Consider the following 17,444-nt stretch of genomic DNA (forward strand, 5'->3'; position numbering starts at 1 on the left):
TCCTCCCGCACGCCTGGCACCAACGTCCCTTCGTCACTCAACGCTACGCCACAGCCAAGCCCCCGAGCTCCTGGCAACGGCAGCACTGTCGCAGCAAGGCAGGGGCCACGGTGGCCACCCAGGGCAGGCTGCAGTGCCGAGGGGCACCGGGGCTTGGTGCCTTGTCTGTGGTTTTTGGGTTTCCATCTGTGGGGAGACAACACCTCCCTCTGCTCCGTTAGGAGATGCATCACCACACGCTGCATCCAAAGAGACGACGATGGGAAAACTGCTCATGTCAACTCGGTGACGGCATTCTTTATCCCTGCCCATTGGTAAAATCTACCTGACCTCTCCCAGCAAAAGCCACCGTGCTGCAGCCGCCACCGAGCCTGCAATCTGCTTCTCGCTCTCCTCCTCTCAGCTTTTATTACTGCAGTACAGAAATCTGGCTGGTCTGGTATCAAATCCCCATGCTCTGCATGAAGTGAAAATTTTATGACCCCAAATCATCAAGAAATTACTTGGCTGGGCTCTTTACAGGATTCCTCGCTTATTGAAGTGAGATTTATTCTTCTGTCTTCCCCTTTTTGGGGATAATGACTCAGGAGCTGCTCCTGCAACTCCAACCTCCAGCAGCATCTCAGGGTAGGATGTATGGCTGCTCCTCAGCAAGCATCCTGCTGGGCAATGTGTCCCTGATCCTGAAACCCCGCCAGCCCACAGCACCCAGCTCCAGAGACGGGAGCCAGCCAGGATCCGAGCAAGAGCCACACCAAGCTTAGACATGAGCCTGGACTGACCTCTGCTGTGCTAAAGCCATGTTCACTCATGTCCCTAATGCTTCCACAGCAAGGAAGCACCATGGGAAAAGAAGAGAAAAAAACAGCCACATCTTCGTTGAGGGCTTCTCCGTTTCTCAAGAGACTGGCATAGCCCAGACCTCACCAAAGTTTGGTGCTAGCTTTGTTCCTCATGGATCCTCCAGGATCAACAGGGGAAAACAGGAGGTGGCACCCAAGCGCTTTGAAGGCTGCAAGGCTCAAACTGGAGAAGTTTTTGGCACGCCAAGAGGATGATTCCTCCACAGAGCACACAAGCCCTACCTGCTCCCATCGTCATGACCCAACAGTCCTTCCTCACCTCTCCTGCTCTCCCCACTCCAGGACAACCCTCCATATCAGGCAGAGGAATTAGTCTCCTGGAATCAACTACCTGATTTCCCTCTCTTAGGGCTCTTTTCCAGTTCAACAAGGCTCCTTAGGCTGTAAGGAGAGCATCAGTCAGGACCTTCACTCTTCCCATCCAACACAGAAAAGTTTAAGTTCATGTAAGACTTGTCCTAAGGAAGCTCGGGCATGGCCAGGTCTCATCTGCAATCCCACCTCTCCTTCCACAACCAGCCTGGCTGAGATCCAGATGGGTCAGACGTTGCCACTTCTTGGGGCAGAAATGACTATTAGCCTATCTGACTTCAGTAGTTTCATTGAAAAGGGGGAAGAAATGGAAAATTCTGTGCTTGTAATGTCTGAAAACCATCTTCCAGTTACTCCATCTCAGTTCTGGGAATGCCCGTGGCAATCTAGGAAACCAGCCCCATGAAGGCAGCCTGACAGGTATTGTCTTGGGAGAGTCAAGCTCTGCTTAGGGCTGTTTAATTACAGCTGGGTCAGAAGAAGTCTTAAAGATTTCTTCAAGGAGTATTTTGGAGAGGGAGGGCTTTTATCATGACTACATTTGTGATGGGAACAATGAAGCACTTCACCAGCAGTCTGAAACAGTAGTGCTGCCAATCACACAGTCCATCTTGAAAGACAGACCTCTCCCATTTCCCATGAGTGAGACTTGGGAAGCAGAAAACAGATCCAGGTACTTATGGGAACAAAATTCTTCGTTTCCTGGACTGCAGCTAGAGATTGATTTTGCAGCTGGTTGCTCTGGAGGGGGCTGTTTTACCTGGCTCCAACGTGAGGTCCATGACCTCCTCCTGGCTTGGCTCTGCTGGGACAGTCCTATCTCAACATTCAACCTCCAAGACAACACAACCATGGCACTGCACAAGCCCTCCTGAGGGTGCCATGTGTGACCATCCTCCAAGAAAGGAAGGGCAGCCAGACAGCAGCTTGACTCATCCCCAAACCCATCACGAAGACACGGCTGCTGCCACCGGGCTCTCCAGCCCCACTGCCACCCCAAAGGCATGGGAGCAGCGGCGTGCTGCTGGGAGGGGAAACCCAAAAGCCACAGAGACTGAGCGTCCAGAGGTGTTTCCTAGTGTTTTCGGATTCCTTATTCCCCTTTAAAGGAAGAGATGGTATTGGAAAAGCCCCTTCCGTGTCCCCTCTCATGCCCCGCTCCCGGCCACCCTCCACAGCACCCACACCATCCTTTCGGACATGGATCACCCTTACCTATTGAGCTGAGGAGAAGCTTGTCTCGACAACACTGCCCAGATAGCTGAGATTAATCAAAAACAAAGCAGTTATCAACACCCGCAAGGAGCCGAGCTCCGCAACACATCAGCACGTCAACAACTCCAAAGGAAAAGGAGGGAAAGAAACCAAACAAACACAAACCAAACGAGGCTGGAGAAGAAAGGGGGAAAGAAACAGAAGAGAAAGGAAAAGAAGTAAAGAAAACGATAATCAACAAAGCGAATGGATACACTGCATAAAAGCACGGACAACGGTGCTGCTCTAACACAGATCTCTCCTGGAGATGGGTCTCCTCGGGGTGCCCTGGCTAGGAGACCTGGACCTTAAATTGCATCGCTCCGTAGCGGTGTTTTCCAGAGGCACACAAAAGTCGTTTCAGACTCGTTCAGCTCCTCTCCCTCCCCAATCCTCTTCCCTGAACCCTCCTTCTTTCCCCGAGCTGTGCCGTGCCAGAGGGCTTTTCTAAGGCCATAACGCTTCCAGGTACCAGAGGGTGGGAGTGAAATGCAGAGGGCACTGCGGGGTGAAACGCTGCCTCCCCCCTCCCCAAAACACCAGTCTCTTTTCCGTCTGCCTCCGACCACGCCGGCTCCACGGGGCTGGGGGCCTCGGCCCCCGGGCTCCTCTCTTGCCACAAGCTGGAGCAGGGCGGGATTCGACCCCTCCAGACAACAAGCCAAAATGAAGTGAGACGAAAGGATGGGACGAAAGCACAGCTACGGGGTCTAAGGTGCTGTGAAAGACAGAGGGAAAGAGGAGAAATACAGAGAGAAAGAAAGAGAGAAAAAGAGAGAGAGAGAGAGATAAAGAGAGAGACGCTTTTGCCTGGAGCAACCCTGGTACCTGGAAAACCAGCCGCTACTGTCTAGTGCAGCCACATCCCTCTTTAGGGCAGGATCTGAGCGTGCCGGCAGCCTCCCGATCTCCGCTGGGGTTAGTTTACTTTTACTTTTCCTCCTCTCCTCACATGCTGCTGGTGTTGCTAAGTCCTTGAACTCTCCCTGCCTGCGTCCCGGGGCTGCAGCATCCCTTTTGCAGGTGGGGCGGTGACCGTGATAGCTGTTTCTGTCATGCATTAAAAGCTCTCTAGACTCCGCGGGAAGGAAGAGGAGGAAGACAGAGGCACGGCGGCGGCGGCCCTAATGTTCGAAGAAAGCCAAGAGCCAGCAGCTAGAAGAGGAAACAACTGCCTGTGACACCAGGACACTTACCGACGTGAGCCAGGTCTTTGCGCACCTGGTAGACAGCCCGTCGCCCGAGACACAGCGCTCCCGGCTTCCCAAAGGAGCGACCGGGGAGGAGGCAAGCGTGCCGCCGGCAGCGGGAAGGTCGCCTGCCTAAAACCCAGCTCGTTTGGGCAGCGGCCATGCAACCCGTGCCCGCGGCACAAGCCTCTTCCTAGCAAAGCCTGCGGGACACCGTCTCCAAAAGGGATGCTGCAGCGCGCCCAGAGACACCCTATGAGTTGGGATGGTGATGGTGGGGAAGGAGGCAGAGGGAGCGGGTGAGGCAGGGTGGGGGAAGCCAGGAGGGGGCTGGGGGGGGCATCACAGGGCTCACGCACTTACCCCGTGGCGGCTACTGTGGTGGATGTCGGCTCTGGTTGGAGAATCTCCTCGCCAGCCCTCCTCGGAGAGGGGATGTCTCCGAAAACATCCATGGTGTCCACGGGCAGGGAGGATCCCTGGGAGCCCGAGTAGCCGGTGGTCAGGGAGGTGAAGGCGGTTGTAGGTCGGTAGCTGGGGCTGCCTCCCCGGCTGCTCGGCGCGGGGGATCCCGTTGACGGCGTGGACTTGCGGGAGAAGCTGACCGCTGCGGGAGGCTGCAGGGTGATCTCCGACACCTCCGTTTGCTGGATGAGGCCCGGCCGGGGCCGGGCACGGGCGGTCAGCTCCGGAGAGCTGTTACGGGAGCTGAGGGGGCTTTGGGTCAGAGGAGAAAGCCTTGAAGGTTGTAGCACCACCTGATGTAAACTGGGCTCAGCCCTCCTGACCTGCCGAGGGCTGGGCCGAGGTCGAGGTTGGGGCTCGTACCACCTGGTGTCCAGGCTGAATGTGCTTGTGCCGCTGGGGCCGACGGGCTCGGACGGTTCGTGGTAAGGCAACACGGGTATGCCCATACCTTGGCTGGTATGTCTTAGCTGCCCTTGACATCCCATGGGTTGCATAGGTTTGTCCGCCCACTTGGTGGTGGTGGGCACAGAGGATTGGCCCCTGCCAGGTGACTTGCCCGTCCAGCTCTTTGGTGCCTCCAGGGGCAACATGCCTGGGTAGGATGCGGGGACCACCTGGAGGGAGGAAGGAGGTGGTCCCCGAGGAAGGCAGCCGGTGGGCTGGGTGCCCTCAGCCGCCTCGCAGGGCTGGAGCTGGTGGGGAAACGGCGCTGGGGTCGGCTCCAGGCTGCCGAAGGGGAACTCGGCCCTGCCCCACGGCTCGGGGGACCGGCCCCCCGTAGGGGTCTGGGCCAGGGGCAGCGTGCTGTTGGAAGCGTTCTCCCCGTTCTCCTCGGGGATGGTGGGGTGTCCGAAGGGCCCCTCGGGGGGCAGCGGTGGGGAGGACATGACCGAGCTCAGCGGGCTGACTTCTGGCATGTAGAAGGGTGGTGGGTCCACCTCCCCGGGGCTGCTGCTGCTGAGGTAACCGTAAAACTGGTGGTGGAAAGCCCGGGGAGCTGGCGGGCGAGCCTGGCCGGTGGCCTGCAGGGCGCCGGGACCCTCCAACGCCCGGTGGAACCGGGGGCTGTATGCTGGTGGCTGAAGGTAGGACTCCTGGCTGGAGGAGAGAGGGGTGAGCTGCGCTTTCAGGGCCGTTACGGAAGTGGGGACGACGGGGTCGTCGTTCTCCTCGTCCGACTGCCTGAACTCGGGGTACATGTCTGTCTCCTCCACGAAGGGGAAGCCCTCGATGCGCCGTGTCTTCAGGGAGGGCTCCATCTCCGCCGGGTCCATGACGAAGCGGCCATCCGGCCCGCGGCTGATGAGCTCGATGGGGGTGGTGGCCTCAGCTTCGGCCTCCGCCTTGGAGACGCTGTACTTCTTGCTGCTGATGGCTCGCTTGGTCTTCTTGTAAAGGGAAAGTTCTTTCTCCTTCGTGGGGCTCAGCATTCGCTTGGCCTGTGGGCCCTGGTCATCAGAGGACTCCGAGGGAGGACGGAGTGTGCGGATGCTCTCAGGACTCACCTTGCCGGAAGACAACCTGGACCACAGGGGACAGAAACCGAGAGAGCGGTTGGGCACCTGGATGCGAAAGGAGATCTCACCCAGAAAAAAACACCAGCCAGATCCAGAAAACAAAGTTTTGAGAGCTACCAGCTCTCAAAAGAGGAATCGCTGGGAGAAATTTGCAGGGACTAATCAGGATTGCAGAGTCTCACCCAGCCACGACACAGCCCAGAGGACCAGCAGCAGCACACATCATCCCCACTTCTCAGGAGCGGAGCTCAGAGAGCTTGTTATCCCCCCTCCAGGGCAGGCAGCCCATGCCGACACCTTGCAACAAGCTCCAGCATCGCCTTGCAACAAGGTCTGCAGCCCCAACAGGATGAAAGACCAATCCAGAGCTCATTTCCAACCCCTTCAAAGGTTTCCTACCTTCACATCTCAGCCATCCACACCCGGGAAAGCACCCGAGAGAAAGGATGAGGCAAACAACCCCTCTCGCACAACTCAGCATCTCGTTTGGAGATGCTGATGGATCATTTCAGACCAACTTTCCTCCCCATTCTCAACACTCAAAGTTAAGGCTGAGAGCTTCAGAATCAGAAAGGACAAGAATAGTTCACACATCCCTATACAGAAAGCCTTGGACAAACAGGATCGAAAGGCAAAAGGCCTTTCCAACAGAGAAAGTGCAGGCACGATTCTTTCAGTGCAGCGGACAAACCAAAATAAAGCAAGGTTAAGATCCACCAGCACCAGGACATCTTGCAGCAGTCCAGGAGCCAAAGCATGAGGTGTCCACATCTCAAGCTCTTGTGCTCACATCGGGATGACACCCCGCTGATTAGTGGCTATACATGCTTTTGTTGGACTCCTGCAAGGAGCTGTGGCTACTGCAGTGCCACAATCCACCTCTTTTGGGTACATGTGGAAAGAGGCTTCATCACGGCACTCTTCAGGGGAAAAGACAAGACAGAGGTGTAAGATTTTCTGAATTTCCCAAGAAAAACCACAGCCAACAGAGAATGACCCAAAAACTACACTGAGTTTGCACAAATGACTCCATACACTGGAGGATGGCAGAGGGATCAGAACTGGACGGTCTTTAAGATCCCTTCAATGCAAACCATTCTAAGGTTCTCCAAAGGAGCCCCTTCTAGCTGGGGGTGTAATTGAGTTCCACCAGTAAACTCCAGCTTTGGTCAATGTCCACAGATCCGACAGGGTTATCTCTTAGCTTAAAGTTTGCTGCACTTCTCCCTGCTGCTTTCTGCTCCAAAGCCCAGCTGACTGTCGTGTTCAGGGAACAGCCAAAACAGCTCATCAGAAGCAACCAAACAAGGTCAGACATTTCCATTTGAGCTTCCAACAACCGCAGGAAGGAGGCACCTTGAAGACCCACAGCCTGGTGCCACGTCTAAGGCAGATACTTACGGGGACTCCAAACTCTTCCTGCAGTGGGTTATCGAGAGAGGAGGGTCTGGAAGAGAATAAAAAGGGGAAAGAAGAAAGAACGCTAAGAAGGCGCAACACGACAGAGACAAACTCAACATCAAGACAACAAAAGACACTCAACAAGAGGCCAAGGTTTCATTGCTCCAGTTCTTTAATGGTTGCTGACAACAAACAGCTCCCGTCACAGGGTCCTGCCCGTCCTGCTGCCACAGTCTCGAGGAGAAGGAGCCGACTTCCTTTCCCTCTCCAGCTCCCCAGCCACCCTTTTCCCTACCAGCTGCTCCTGCATGGTGGCTGCAGCCCCAGCTTTTGGGAAGCAGAGCAGCAAGGTCTCCTTTTGGGGGTCTTCTCTAGCCTAGCACGGCCAACGGGCACTGCCCGCTCTGGGCTGGGCAGGAAGCAGCTGGAGAGCCCAGCTCCGGGAGGACCTCGAAGAGGTGAGTGGTCCCCCCCATCTCTGGCCCAGAGGGCACCCCAGCCATAAATCCCCGGCTCTAGGAGTTATCACCACGCAAGACCGCTCCCATGGAAATCCCAGGCTAGTTTCTGTGTCGCCTCTTCACCCACCCTGCCTCTCCCGCTCCCGACCACGGGCGCTTTCAGGCACAGCCGAGGGATGAAGTCAGGGCTTCACCTGAGGACGCGCACGGATGGAAGAAGAGACAGACAGGGAAGAAGGTTACCACCACAACACATACAGGGAGGAGAAATGAGGAGGAGGTGGGAGGGAGGAAGGCAGCACACCGGGGATGGGCTCACCTTTCTTGCGCTTGAGCTTGCGTTTGCGTTGCTTGTTGACGAAGCAGGCGGCGAGTGTGCTGAAGAGGATGGCAGCAGCCAGGAAGCAGATGGTGGCAACGATGCCAGCCAGCACCGGGCGGGCTAGACCTTCGTCCGTCAGGTCAGGCTGAGGGAAAACGTCTGGGGGAATAAAACACAACCATCAGGTGTTATGAACACAGCCCTGCCCACCGCCTTCACCGGGGAGTTCCAATAGCGTGAAGGGCAAAGCTGTCCTGGTGCAAAGCAATTCCTGCTGTGGGGAATGATAACCTCAAAGTAAAGATATTGCTTCCAGCTCAGGTGGGGAGAGCAGTCAGCGCTGCTGCAGGCCACTGACAAGGGATTTAATGACCTTATACCAGCTAAACCTTCCCACCTTAGCTGAAAGACCCCCATGGAAGAAGCTTTCACACCACACAAACGGACACTTATGTGCAAGCGCGCACAACTGAACCAAACCTGCAGTTACCTCCTGGCACAATAACCCACTGCAGCAGCATAAGGTGCTTTATCCTGTTTCTGAGTGCTTCATTTCAGCTTTTCAACAAGAAAACAGGCTACAAACCCTCGTGATGCCCCTTGACTATCGATGAGCACATCTGAACCCCCAGCAGACCTCAGCTGCAGCTGTTTGTGGATGCAAACCCTGCCCTCGTAGGCAGAGTCAGCAGGCATTCGCCTGCCGGGAGCACCCTCTTTCAGCCTTGGAGGGCAGCAGCCTGGGGCTGGGGCACACGCGGGCCCTGCAGACACTGCCAAAGCCCATCAGAATAATTATGTGAGAGGAGCAAGGATAAGCAAGCAGGCAGGTTCTCCGCACCGTGCTGGCACCACTTGGGGGCAGAGAAAGACCGCTGCATTCCTGCGCGCAGCAGAGCTGGGTGGCTCCTTGGCTTTTCTACCAGAGCCATAAAAGCAGCGGTCACTGCATCCCCATCTCCTCCTGCTGTCCTTGCCTTCCCCATCACAATCGCGTCCTCATCTGTCTCTTGCCTGAGGAGCATCCTCCACGCTGGACCACAGCGTAAGGTTGTGTTGCAGCGTGTTGCAGTCTCCTGTTGCAAAGCTTTTTTCCCCTCGGACTCTGCACTGCAGTGCTACACTTCCCTCTCTGCACCTTTTATTCCTATTTCCAAGCAGCGCAGTGCCCGCTCGGAGCTTTGTTGTCCAGGCACCCTGCAGAGCCGAGATGTGCCTCCACCTTGTGCTGACAGATGCCCAACAACACTGTGCTCCGCAGGAAGGCCTAAATGAGGTGGTTTGTCCTTGCCTGTTTGCATTGGGATGCGGCACAGGGAGAGCACGAGGCTCAGAACGCTGACCCCAACCCAGCTCAGAGCCTGAGCACCTCAAAACCAGCCATCGCTGTCACAGGCAAGTACTGATGCAAGAACCGAGTGCAGCTCAGGTACCCGCAGAAGCAGAGGTGTTCCTACAAAAGAAGAAGGAGCCACCCCTTACCTGTACTGGACACGCCAGCAACGTTGCTGGGTTCGCTGATGAGATCCTGCATGACCGCCAGGACCCGGAACTCGTACCAGGTGTCCTGAAACACCAAGGACATCTGTCAGGTCCCCCACCTCAGCCTCCAACTTTGCCCAGTACGTTGAAGACCCCAACACAGGGATGAAGCCAACCCAAAAGCTTCCCCAGAGCTGCAGCAGATGGTGGAACACCAGAGGTATGTTGTGAGCAGTCCCCGCTTACCTGGGACAAGTCCTTGGCAAAAAACTCGGTCTCTGTCCCCGGGATGCCATCGTCTAAGATCTCCCATCTCTCCGCGACGCGGAATTCCATGATGTAGCGGTCAATGGGGAAGCTGTGGTTAGCGGGAGGAAGCCATGACAAGAGGACGCCTTGCTGTGTTCGGTTGGCTGTTAGGCACCTCGGTGGGGTAACCAACACCAGAGGCTCTGGAGTTGTTACAGGGAATGCTGGAGACAGAGCAGACAGGACAGGGACACCTATGAGACGGGGCAAGGGGAAGCGCAGAGGATGCTCTCCCACACATGCCCCATCAGTGGCAGAAGGGGCACCACAGCAGCAGTTCCCACCTTCTGGGAGTTTAGGGCACATCTTGGGCATGAGCTCTCTCATCTCAGAGGGACAAAATCAGCTTTCGAAAAAGCAGGGGACTAATGATGCCGTGACCCCAAGAGAAGGGGTACAGCATTAGAAACCCTCCTGCTTCCTCCCACCTCCGCCTGAGACAGCCCCAAGGCAGGTACCAGTGTGAGGCACTTTGTGAGAGCTCCAGCTCTGAGCTGCACGCAAGTCATTTTGTGCTCTATTAATACCTCCTGACCCCAGCTGAACTTAAGGAAGATCTGAAAGGTGACGGGTACAGTACAGCTCTCCCACGCTGTCTCTTAAGCTTTCATGCATCCAGCAAAGTCTACAAGCTTCACCCAGAATCCTCCTCGAACTGTCCCCTGCAGAGCTGGAAACTACTGCATCATCATCTCCATCTCCAGTACATAGGACACATGGACCAAAGCAAAGGGACACTCGTCCTTCTCATAGACCTCCTGAGCCCCTTCCCCCTCCTCCCTTTATGCCCGTGGAAGACCCACCTAGAGTGTTCACAGTGACCACCTCACTGAAGGAGCTGGTGCCCAGCTTGTTTTGAGCCAAGACACTGAACTGGTACGCAGTCTCTGGTTCCAAGGTATCCACCAGTAGCCAACTGGAGCCAGCTGGCACAGGGAGAGACAGCCAGTCATGGGGACCAAACTGGGCTCTCTTCATCCTGCCAAGAGAAAAGGGAGGATCCTCAGGGAAGACGCCTTTGACAAGGAGGACAAAGAGGCAGCATTAACTTCTCTAGTGAAAATGAAGCTTTCCGGAGCAATGGTTTGGTTTGACAGCAGCGATGTGTATGGACGTGGGGCAGCCACTCGCCACCCAAGAGCTGGCTCAGGGACACGAGGGCTGCCAGACACAGGGCATCGTCCCCTTGTGTCACACCAGCATCCCCTGGCTCATACAGACAGGGCTACCAGCCCTCCTCTCTGCTGTGCACCACCTGCACCCTCTGAGCAGGGCCAGGGACAAAAGCAGTGCCAACAGCCCCGCTCCGAGGTTCCCATCCTCAGATCCCACGGGCTAAAGTGGAAGCTGGCACATCTTTACTCCAGTAAGTGCTGCAAAGGAGATGGCTGGAGCAGAAGACGGGTCCTGTTCCTGTTTACACCTCATGTCAGAGCCAAGTTTTCCCTCAGCTATAGCCCTGTACATGCAATCCCACCTTAGATATTTAGCTAAATTGCACAGGTCAGGAGCTGCCAGCACCGCTCGGGACATAACTCAAGGCTTGGCAGTGCAGCCAGAGGCACTTGTGGAGAGCACAGGACGCAGCCTTCCTGCAGGGGTCTACAACCCATAAGACCAGGGTAAAAAGTGCTCCCAGAGCCATCCCAGTGCAACCTCAGCACATACAAGCATGCAGCCACCTCCATAAGCCATAACCCCACCAGGAAACACCACGATGGAAGAACCCCACGTCCTAAGGCAGCATTACCGTGCTGCAATGATACTGCAAGTATTAGTGCTCATGTTAAGAGATGCTCTTGGAGCCCCAGCCCTCGGCTGCAGGTTTTGGTGGTGTCCACAGAGGATCTGGGAGGGTTCACTGCAGAAGGTCTACTCTGCATAGATAAGTGGACATATCTATAGCCACCGGCATGCAGCCAGGCGAATCCACGGAGGAAGAAGTCAACGATAGAGCAAAGAAATAATGCTGTTGTGAAGGGAGCAAAAGGTGAGGCAGGAGAAGCAGCAGCAAGCCATGGGAATAAGCAGGTCTGTGGAGAGCCATGCATCAGCAGTGTGCCTCCACCAAACCACGCGGCTGTGGGCAGGAAAGCCTCCGTAACACAACAGCTCCAGCTCCCAGGAGCCCCCGCCGCTGCAGTGGTGGCACGGAGGGCAGTGAAGCAGCCCATCACCCTGAGCAGGTTACCCCTGCAGCACTGAACCCAACCACCTTCGCATCCTTTCTCCCCAGCACTCAGCTGCAAGGGGCTGCGGGTGGGGAGAGCAGAGGGTAAATGCAGCACTAATCGCCTCCAGGAACAGGAGATCACCTTTTCCAAGGGAAAGCACGAAGGCAGGTGGGATGCTACGGTGGCCCTGGCTGTCCCTGAGGAGCAGGGCTTGTGTTTTCAGCATCAACAACCGCATAAGCAGGAGAGCGTGGACTCCGCAGGAGGTGAAGCCGTGTTTTGCTTGAGCATCCCTTAGCCACAGCAGGGAGGAAAACATGCCCTCCACTTGACCTGACCCAGCATGGTCTTGGATCCCTGGTCCCAGGAGAAGCACAGCCCCCTGTGCCTCCATCCTGCAGTCAGGGCAAGGTAGACCTCTGCCTCCCTCTCCCAGGTCCCCACAGCATTGTGTAAACTCCCTCAGGCAAATATCTTTCCCTGCTGCAGGCTGTAGGGTCTGGGACAGCCTCGAGGAGGCACCTTGAGGAACCTGGCAGCAGTAGCAGCCACCACCTCCCTCCAAGGTCAGCTGTGTCTCCAGAGCAGAGAGGTTTAACCAATCCTTCCCAAGGACATCTTCATCAGAGCAAGGTCTGCAGCACTCTGTTCACTCCCTTTTTTTTTTCCTCCCCTCTGCTCATTACATTTCTTCTCCTTCCCATCTCCCAGGAGACCATCCAGCCCCACCCCACGAGGGTCCAGCCTCAGCTGAAGCAGAACAGAAATCATTACAGGCAGCATCTACGCTATCTCCACTCTATCAGCAGTCTCCATCGGAGCAAATTAAAGCAAAGAAGGAAAGAAAGAGAAAGAAAAAAGGGTGAAGATGTCAGCTCTAGGACTGGGAAGGGAAGGCATCATCCTCTCCACGCTTCCAAGGACAACTCTTCAGAAGAGGAAGCCAAGACCCAGTGCAGAGCCCAAATGTAACCCCAACCTCATTGCAGCTCTGTTTTGCCCTCCCTGCCCTGGAGGAAAGCTGACAGGGCTGAGCCAGGCCCCGCTGTTGGAAGGAGGCAGGCACTCGATGCCTTTGGGTACCAGGCAGTGCAGGCTGGCACAGGAGCCACGGGAGCAAAGCCCCACGAGGCTCAGATCCAGCCATCTCACGGTGGCTGGTTGTGAAAGCCGGGATTTAACCACCTCCAGGGAGCCGCAGAGCAAGGAGGGATCATTTCTGCTTAGTCACAGCTCTTCCAGGACGTGCTCTATAAAGGTTGCATTTTCCATCCTCTCCCTGGCTATTAAGCTTCATAAACAGTTTATCTTGAAATTAGATGCCAGAGGCAAAGTTACATGAATGCAAAGTGTCTCCCTTGCACCACAAGCAGAAGAAAACCTGCTGGGGCAGTCGGAGGTATTGGCTAGCACAGAAGGGAGAGGAAACATATGATCCCACCACCACCCATCTCTCCGAGGCACCGAACAGGAGCTCAGCCCTGTAAAGCCCATGGGCACCAAGTCAGACATGCTGCCCTCACCACCCTCCTCCCTCCCCCCGGGGCTGCTCGAAGCTCGGATCGGCTAGGAAGGAAAAGAAGCAGAGAGCAAAGCATGCCAGGATGACTCACAGAGGGCCGTACCAAACTGAGAAAGTCTGCTCGTATCCACCGTCGTAGCCGGGTTCCCAGGAGACGTTGGCTGAGGTCATGGCGGCCACGACGTGCACGCTGGTCGGGGCATGAGGGCTTGTGCCTGAGGAGAGAGAGGAGGGGTTGAAGGGCAGCAAGACCACCTGCTGGCCCGTAAAGGAAAGGGGGCTGGAAGAGGTCTGCTCCCAGTTGTTAATCATAGAGTCATTTGGTTGGAAAAGACCTTTAAGATCATTGAACCAAACCGTACCTGTCCACTTCTCAACCATCCCTGAGCATCTCGTCTGCCCGTCTTTTAAATGCCTCCAGGGACGGAGGGTCAACCACTTCCCTGGGCAGCCTCTTCGGTGCCTGAGAACCCTTTCAGTGAAGAAAATTTTCCTAATAGCCAACCCAAACCTCCCCTGGTGCAACTTGAGGCCATTCACTCTCATCCTATCACTTGTTACTTGGGAGAAGAGTCCAGCACCCACCTCACTACAACCTCCTTTCCGGAGCTGCAGAGAGCAATGAGGTCTCCCCTCAGCCTCCTCTTCTCCAGGCTAAACAGCTCCAGGTGCCTCAGCCGCTCCTCACAACCCCTGTTCTCCAGCCCCTTCCCCAGCTCAGTTCCCTTCTCTGGACGCGCTCCAGCCCCTCAATGTCCTTCTTGTAGTGAGGGGCCCAAACTGAACACAGGATTCGCGGTGAAGCCTCACCAGCGCTGACTACAGAGGGAGGATGACTCCCCTCATCCTGGTGCAATTCGAGGGAAGTTCTTGCACCAAGCAAAGACCACTTGGACTTTCTTCTAGAAATGAGTGGGACATGCTTAGGGGACATGGTTTAGAAGTTGGCAGTGTTACAGGTTGAACTTGATGATCTTAAAGATCTTTTCCAGCCTAAGTGATGCTGATAGCCGTATCCACAGGCAGCCAAAATAACTGAACAGAAAAGCAGCACCACTGGTAACTAAGATTTAAAGGAGACAATGCTCTTCACGGGAAGCATCCCCACCTCCTGCCTTGCCACCACACTGCCTGGAGGACTCTACCCAGGGACCCATCACCAGGCATCCCTGAGCCCCATCCCATACCTACGACTGTAAGGTGGGTGCTGGCAGTAATGCTTGCGACAACGTTGGTGGCAACGCACTCCCACTCGCCGTGGTCGTCCTTGCCGAGGGAGCGGATCTGCAGGGTGCCGCCTGGCAGCGTGTTGTGCTTGCTCCTGCTGGGCTTCCCTACCTTGAGCAAGGAGAGGTGCGGGGCAAAGAAAGAAAAAAAACACGACTCAGAATCGGGTTGCGGGGCAGTGCAAAGCGGCAGCGGGGTCACTAAGCTACCTGCGTGGCCCAGGGGACACCGCCGGCCACCGGCAAGGGATCTGGTCTCTCCGGTCGTGGCAAGGCAGCCGGTTCCCCCATTTTCGAGAGGACCTGGCAGGGCAACGCAAGAGGCATGCGTCAGGGAGGCTGATGCTCAGCACTCACACACAAGCGGAAAACCCCACGGCACACACATGGACACTGAGCCCTATGCCAGGGCTCTATCTCCAGCATCCAAAGCTGAAACCACTATAGAGGAAAGATGCACCAGCCACCCCCAACAAACACCCTCCCAGGCCGGGGGAGGCATGGCCTGCCCTGGGAGATGCCCAAATTGCCCCTCTGCCAGTGGCAGAAGAGAAGCAGGACTCTTCATGTCAGAGGTCTGGGCAACAAGGGCACCACAGGGATCCATGGAAGCGTTCAGGAGCTCTCTCAAATTGAGTGGAAAGATCTTGTAACAAGTCTTGTCTATGCTCATCAGCCAAAGTTGTGCAAATCCCACGTTGTCCTGAGTCCTCTGCAGCTGTTCTTCATGCAGAGGTCTCTGCTGATCATCACCAGGATGCGGTTTGATGCCATGCGGGACAAGAAGAGGAACAAACGGGCAGTGGGGTTACCAATGTCAAGCTCAAGTCTTCAGGAGGCCTTCAAGAGACTGGTCGGTGCTGGTGGACTGATGAGGAGCGAGGAACCTTGTTTCTGCCACTGGGAAACTGAGCCCAGCCCAAGCCAGCCCCGATCGGAGTCAGGGGGGATAAGCCCAGAGTCATGACATGAGGAGAACCACAAGAGGGGTTGAAAAGAAACCTGAATAAGAGCAGTAAGGGGAAGGGAAGAAAAATACGATAGAGAAAAAGACAAAATGGCCAACAAGTTTTAGGTAGGTCACTTGCAATCTTTGTAAGCCATGCTCCTCCTCGTGCTGGTAAAAGGAACTCAAAGAGATCCAGCATCTCACACGGCAAGGACTGAGGATAGTGCCCACGGGGCAATACATGGACACTGCTCACTCTCAGGAGGCCTAAGAAGGGGACAGGAGGCTTGGAGAGAAGTTCCTGACAGGGGGACAAAGAGCCCAGGAGATCCACTGCACAGTGGCTTTCCTACAGGAGCAGCGAAGGTGGGAAGCAGAGGGAAGGCTGGAAAGCAGTGGTTGCTCCCAGGTTGTACCATCATGTTGGATCCTACCCTGCTCTACGGGAAGGGACATCTTGAAATGATTATGTCCAGTCCAGCATCATTAAAACAGCTTCTTCTCAGGGTCTTCAAAGTCACGGGACAGCAAAGCAGCTGCTGAGCGGCCCAGTCCCTCGCTGAAACACTGCCAAGAGATGCCCCGACAGCCTCCGGTGACACGTCCTCTCCTGTCGTGGGAGGCTTGTGCCAGGAGAACGGCATCCCCCGTGTGCCATGACCTGCTGGTGACCACCTCAAAGGCAGGCGAGGAGAAGGGTGTCCAGCAAGGAAGAGGACTGGGGATCAGGGCAGGGGCAGTGCTCAGCTTTGCGGATGCTGCCTTGATGGTTTCACGGGATTAAGGTACTCGGTGGCCACAAGCCGGGCTTCCCCCACCCACCTGCGGGACAGGACGGCAGTGGCTCAGCCCAAAGCGAAGCAGCTGTACCTGCAGTTTGTTCTTACCGGGACAGAGTGTGGCTTCTCTGTCTGCAATATTCACCAAAAGCCAAAGGCACTGCAGATTTGTCTGGCAGGCCGGGTACCTTTCTCCAGGCGATGATGGGAAAGGGGTCTCCGGCAGCAGCGCAAGGAATCAACAGCTCCCTCCCTGCCTCCTGTCTGTACTCCCAGCCTGGTAGCACCGTGAAATAGGGGGGGTCCTGCAGCCAAGGAAAAAAGCAAAGAGCATCAACTTGTGCCAACTCCCACCATGCGGCTCCCTGCCACCCAAACCAGCCCTTCTTCCAACGCAAACGAATCGCGGGTTTGGGTAAGGTTGAAGCACGGAGAGCGTGTGCTACAGAGGCTCCACAGCACAGCAAATTATACACCCTGAGGGAATTATTCTCCCAAGAGCCGCTGCACCCGGGCACCTCGTTTAAGTCTTAAGGATGTAAACAGGAAAAAAAAAAAAACCACAACACCCACATCACATCAGGCATCAACCCGATTCCATTCACTGCAGCCGCCTTAGCGGATGCGAGTGTCTGCGATACACAAAGCGTTATCACGTGAACCTCAGCGAGACATCATGAATCACCACCACTCACAGCACAGGACGCTTTGTTCAGGGAAGGAAGAGGCAGCAGCTCCCACCCCAGCCGTGCCGGGAACCGCACCGGGAGCTCAGCACGCCTCGGGCTCTGCATGCAGCAAGGACACGTGGAGTGCCTCTAGAGCTCAGATGATCCATTTATTAAAATACTCCAAGAATCCAAGCCCAGGTCAGCAAGGCTAAGTGTTTTGTTGGCAAAAAAGGCATCCTAGGGATGTGTTTCCTCAAGCTACTCCAGTCCAGCACTACCAAAGCCTCATAGTACACACTCGTACTCATCATACACTGGCTCATCTTACACTGATACTCATCGAACACCGGCTATGGCCCAGCCTGTGCCAAAACCTGTGCTGCCGCTCCAGTGAGGTATTTCCAGCTGCACCAGGCAGGCAGCACTCAGGGTTTGCCTATCCTGGTGCGAAGCACACATCGATCGCAACACAGGTGCACATTCAAGCCCGAGCCTCTGCTGTTCCCCTTCAAGGATGCTCGCAAGGGCCCCTGTTTGCCTTTCT

The 17,444-nt window shown here is 55.7% G+C and overlaps 1 protein-coding gene across 8 annotated transcripts in view; it reads right to left on the reverse strand.

Moving 5' to 3' along the window:
* IGSF9B (immunoglobulin superfamily member 9B) overlaps positions 1–17,444 on the reverse strand; it is a 52,342-nt gene that overhangs the window by 14,853 nt on the left and 20,045 nt on the right. For 3 of the 8 annotated variants that reach the window (XR_008453392.1, XM_054086876.1, XM_054086872.1), the window contains 10 exons: positions 16,418–16,534; positions 14,712–14,804; positions 14,463–14,613; positions 13,367–13,490; positions 10,383–10,558; positions 9,517–9,743; positions 9,271–9,355; positions 7,786–7,947; positions 7,006–7,051; positions 3,983–5,608 (listed from right to left, as the gene is read on the reverse strand). Coding sequence is in view for 5 of the 8 variants with exons in the window: in XM_054086876.1 (XP_053942851.1) it covers positions 3,983–5,608; positions 7,006–7,051; positions 7,786–7,947; positions 9,271–9,355; positions 9,517–9,743; positions 10,383–10,558; positions 13,367–13,490; positions 14,463–14,613; positions 14,712–14,804; positions 16,418–16,534 (2,807 nt within the window). In the remaining 3 variants the exon portion in view is untranslated. Of the gene's footprint in view, positions 1–2,390; positions 2,437–3,257; positions 3,585–3,982; positions 5,609–7,005; positions 7,052–7,785; positions 7,948–9,270; positions 9,356–9,516; positions 9,744–10,382; positions 10,559–13,366; positions 13,491–14,462; positions 14,614–14,711; positions 14,805–16,417; positions 16,535–17,444 lie in introns of all 8 variants that reach the window. The other 5 variants (XR_008453394.1, XR_008453393.1, XM_054086873.1 and 2 more) reach the window with 5 other exon arrangements.

This window comes from Cuculus canorus, chromosome 23 (assembly GCF_017976375.1).
Source record: "Cuculus canorus isolate bCucCan1 chromosome 23, bCucCan1.pri, whole genome shotgun sequence".
Taxonomy (NCBI): domain Eukaryota; kingdom Metazoa; phylum Chordata; class Aves; order Cuculiformes; family Cuculidae; genus Cuculus; species Cuculus canorus.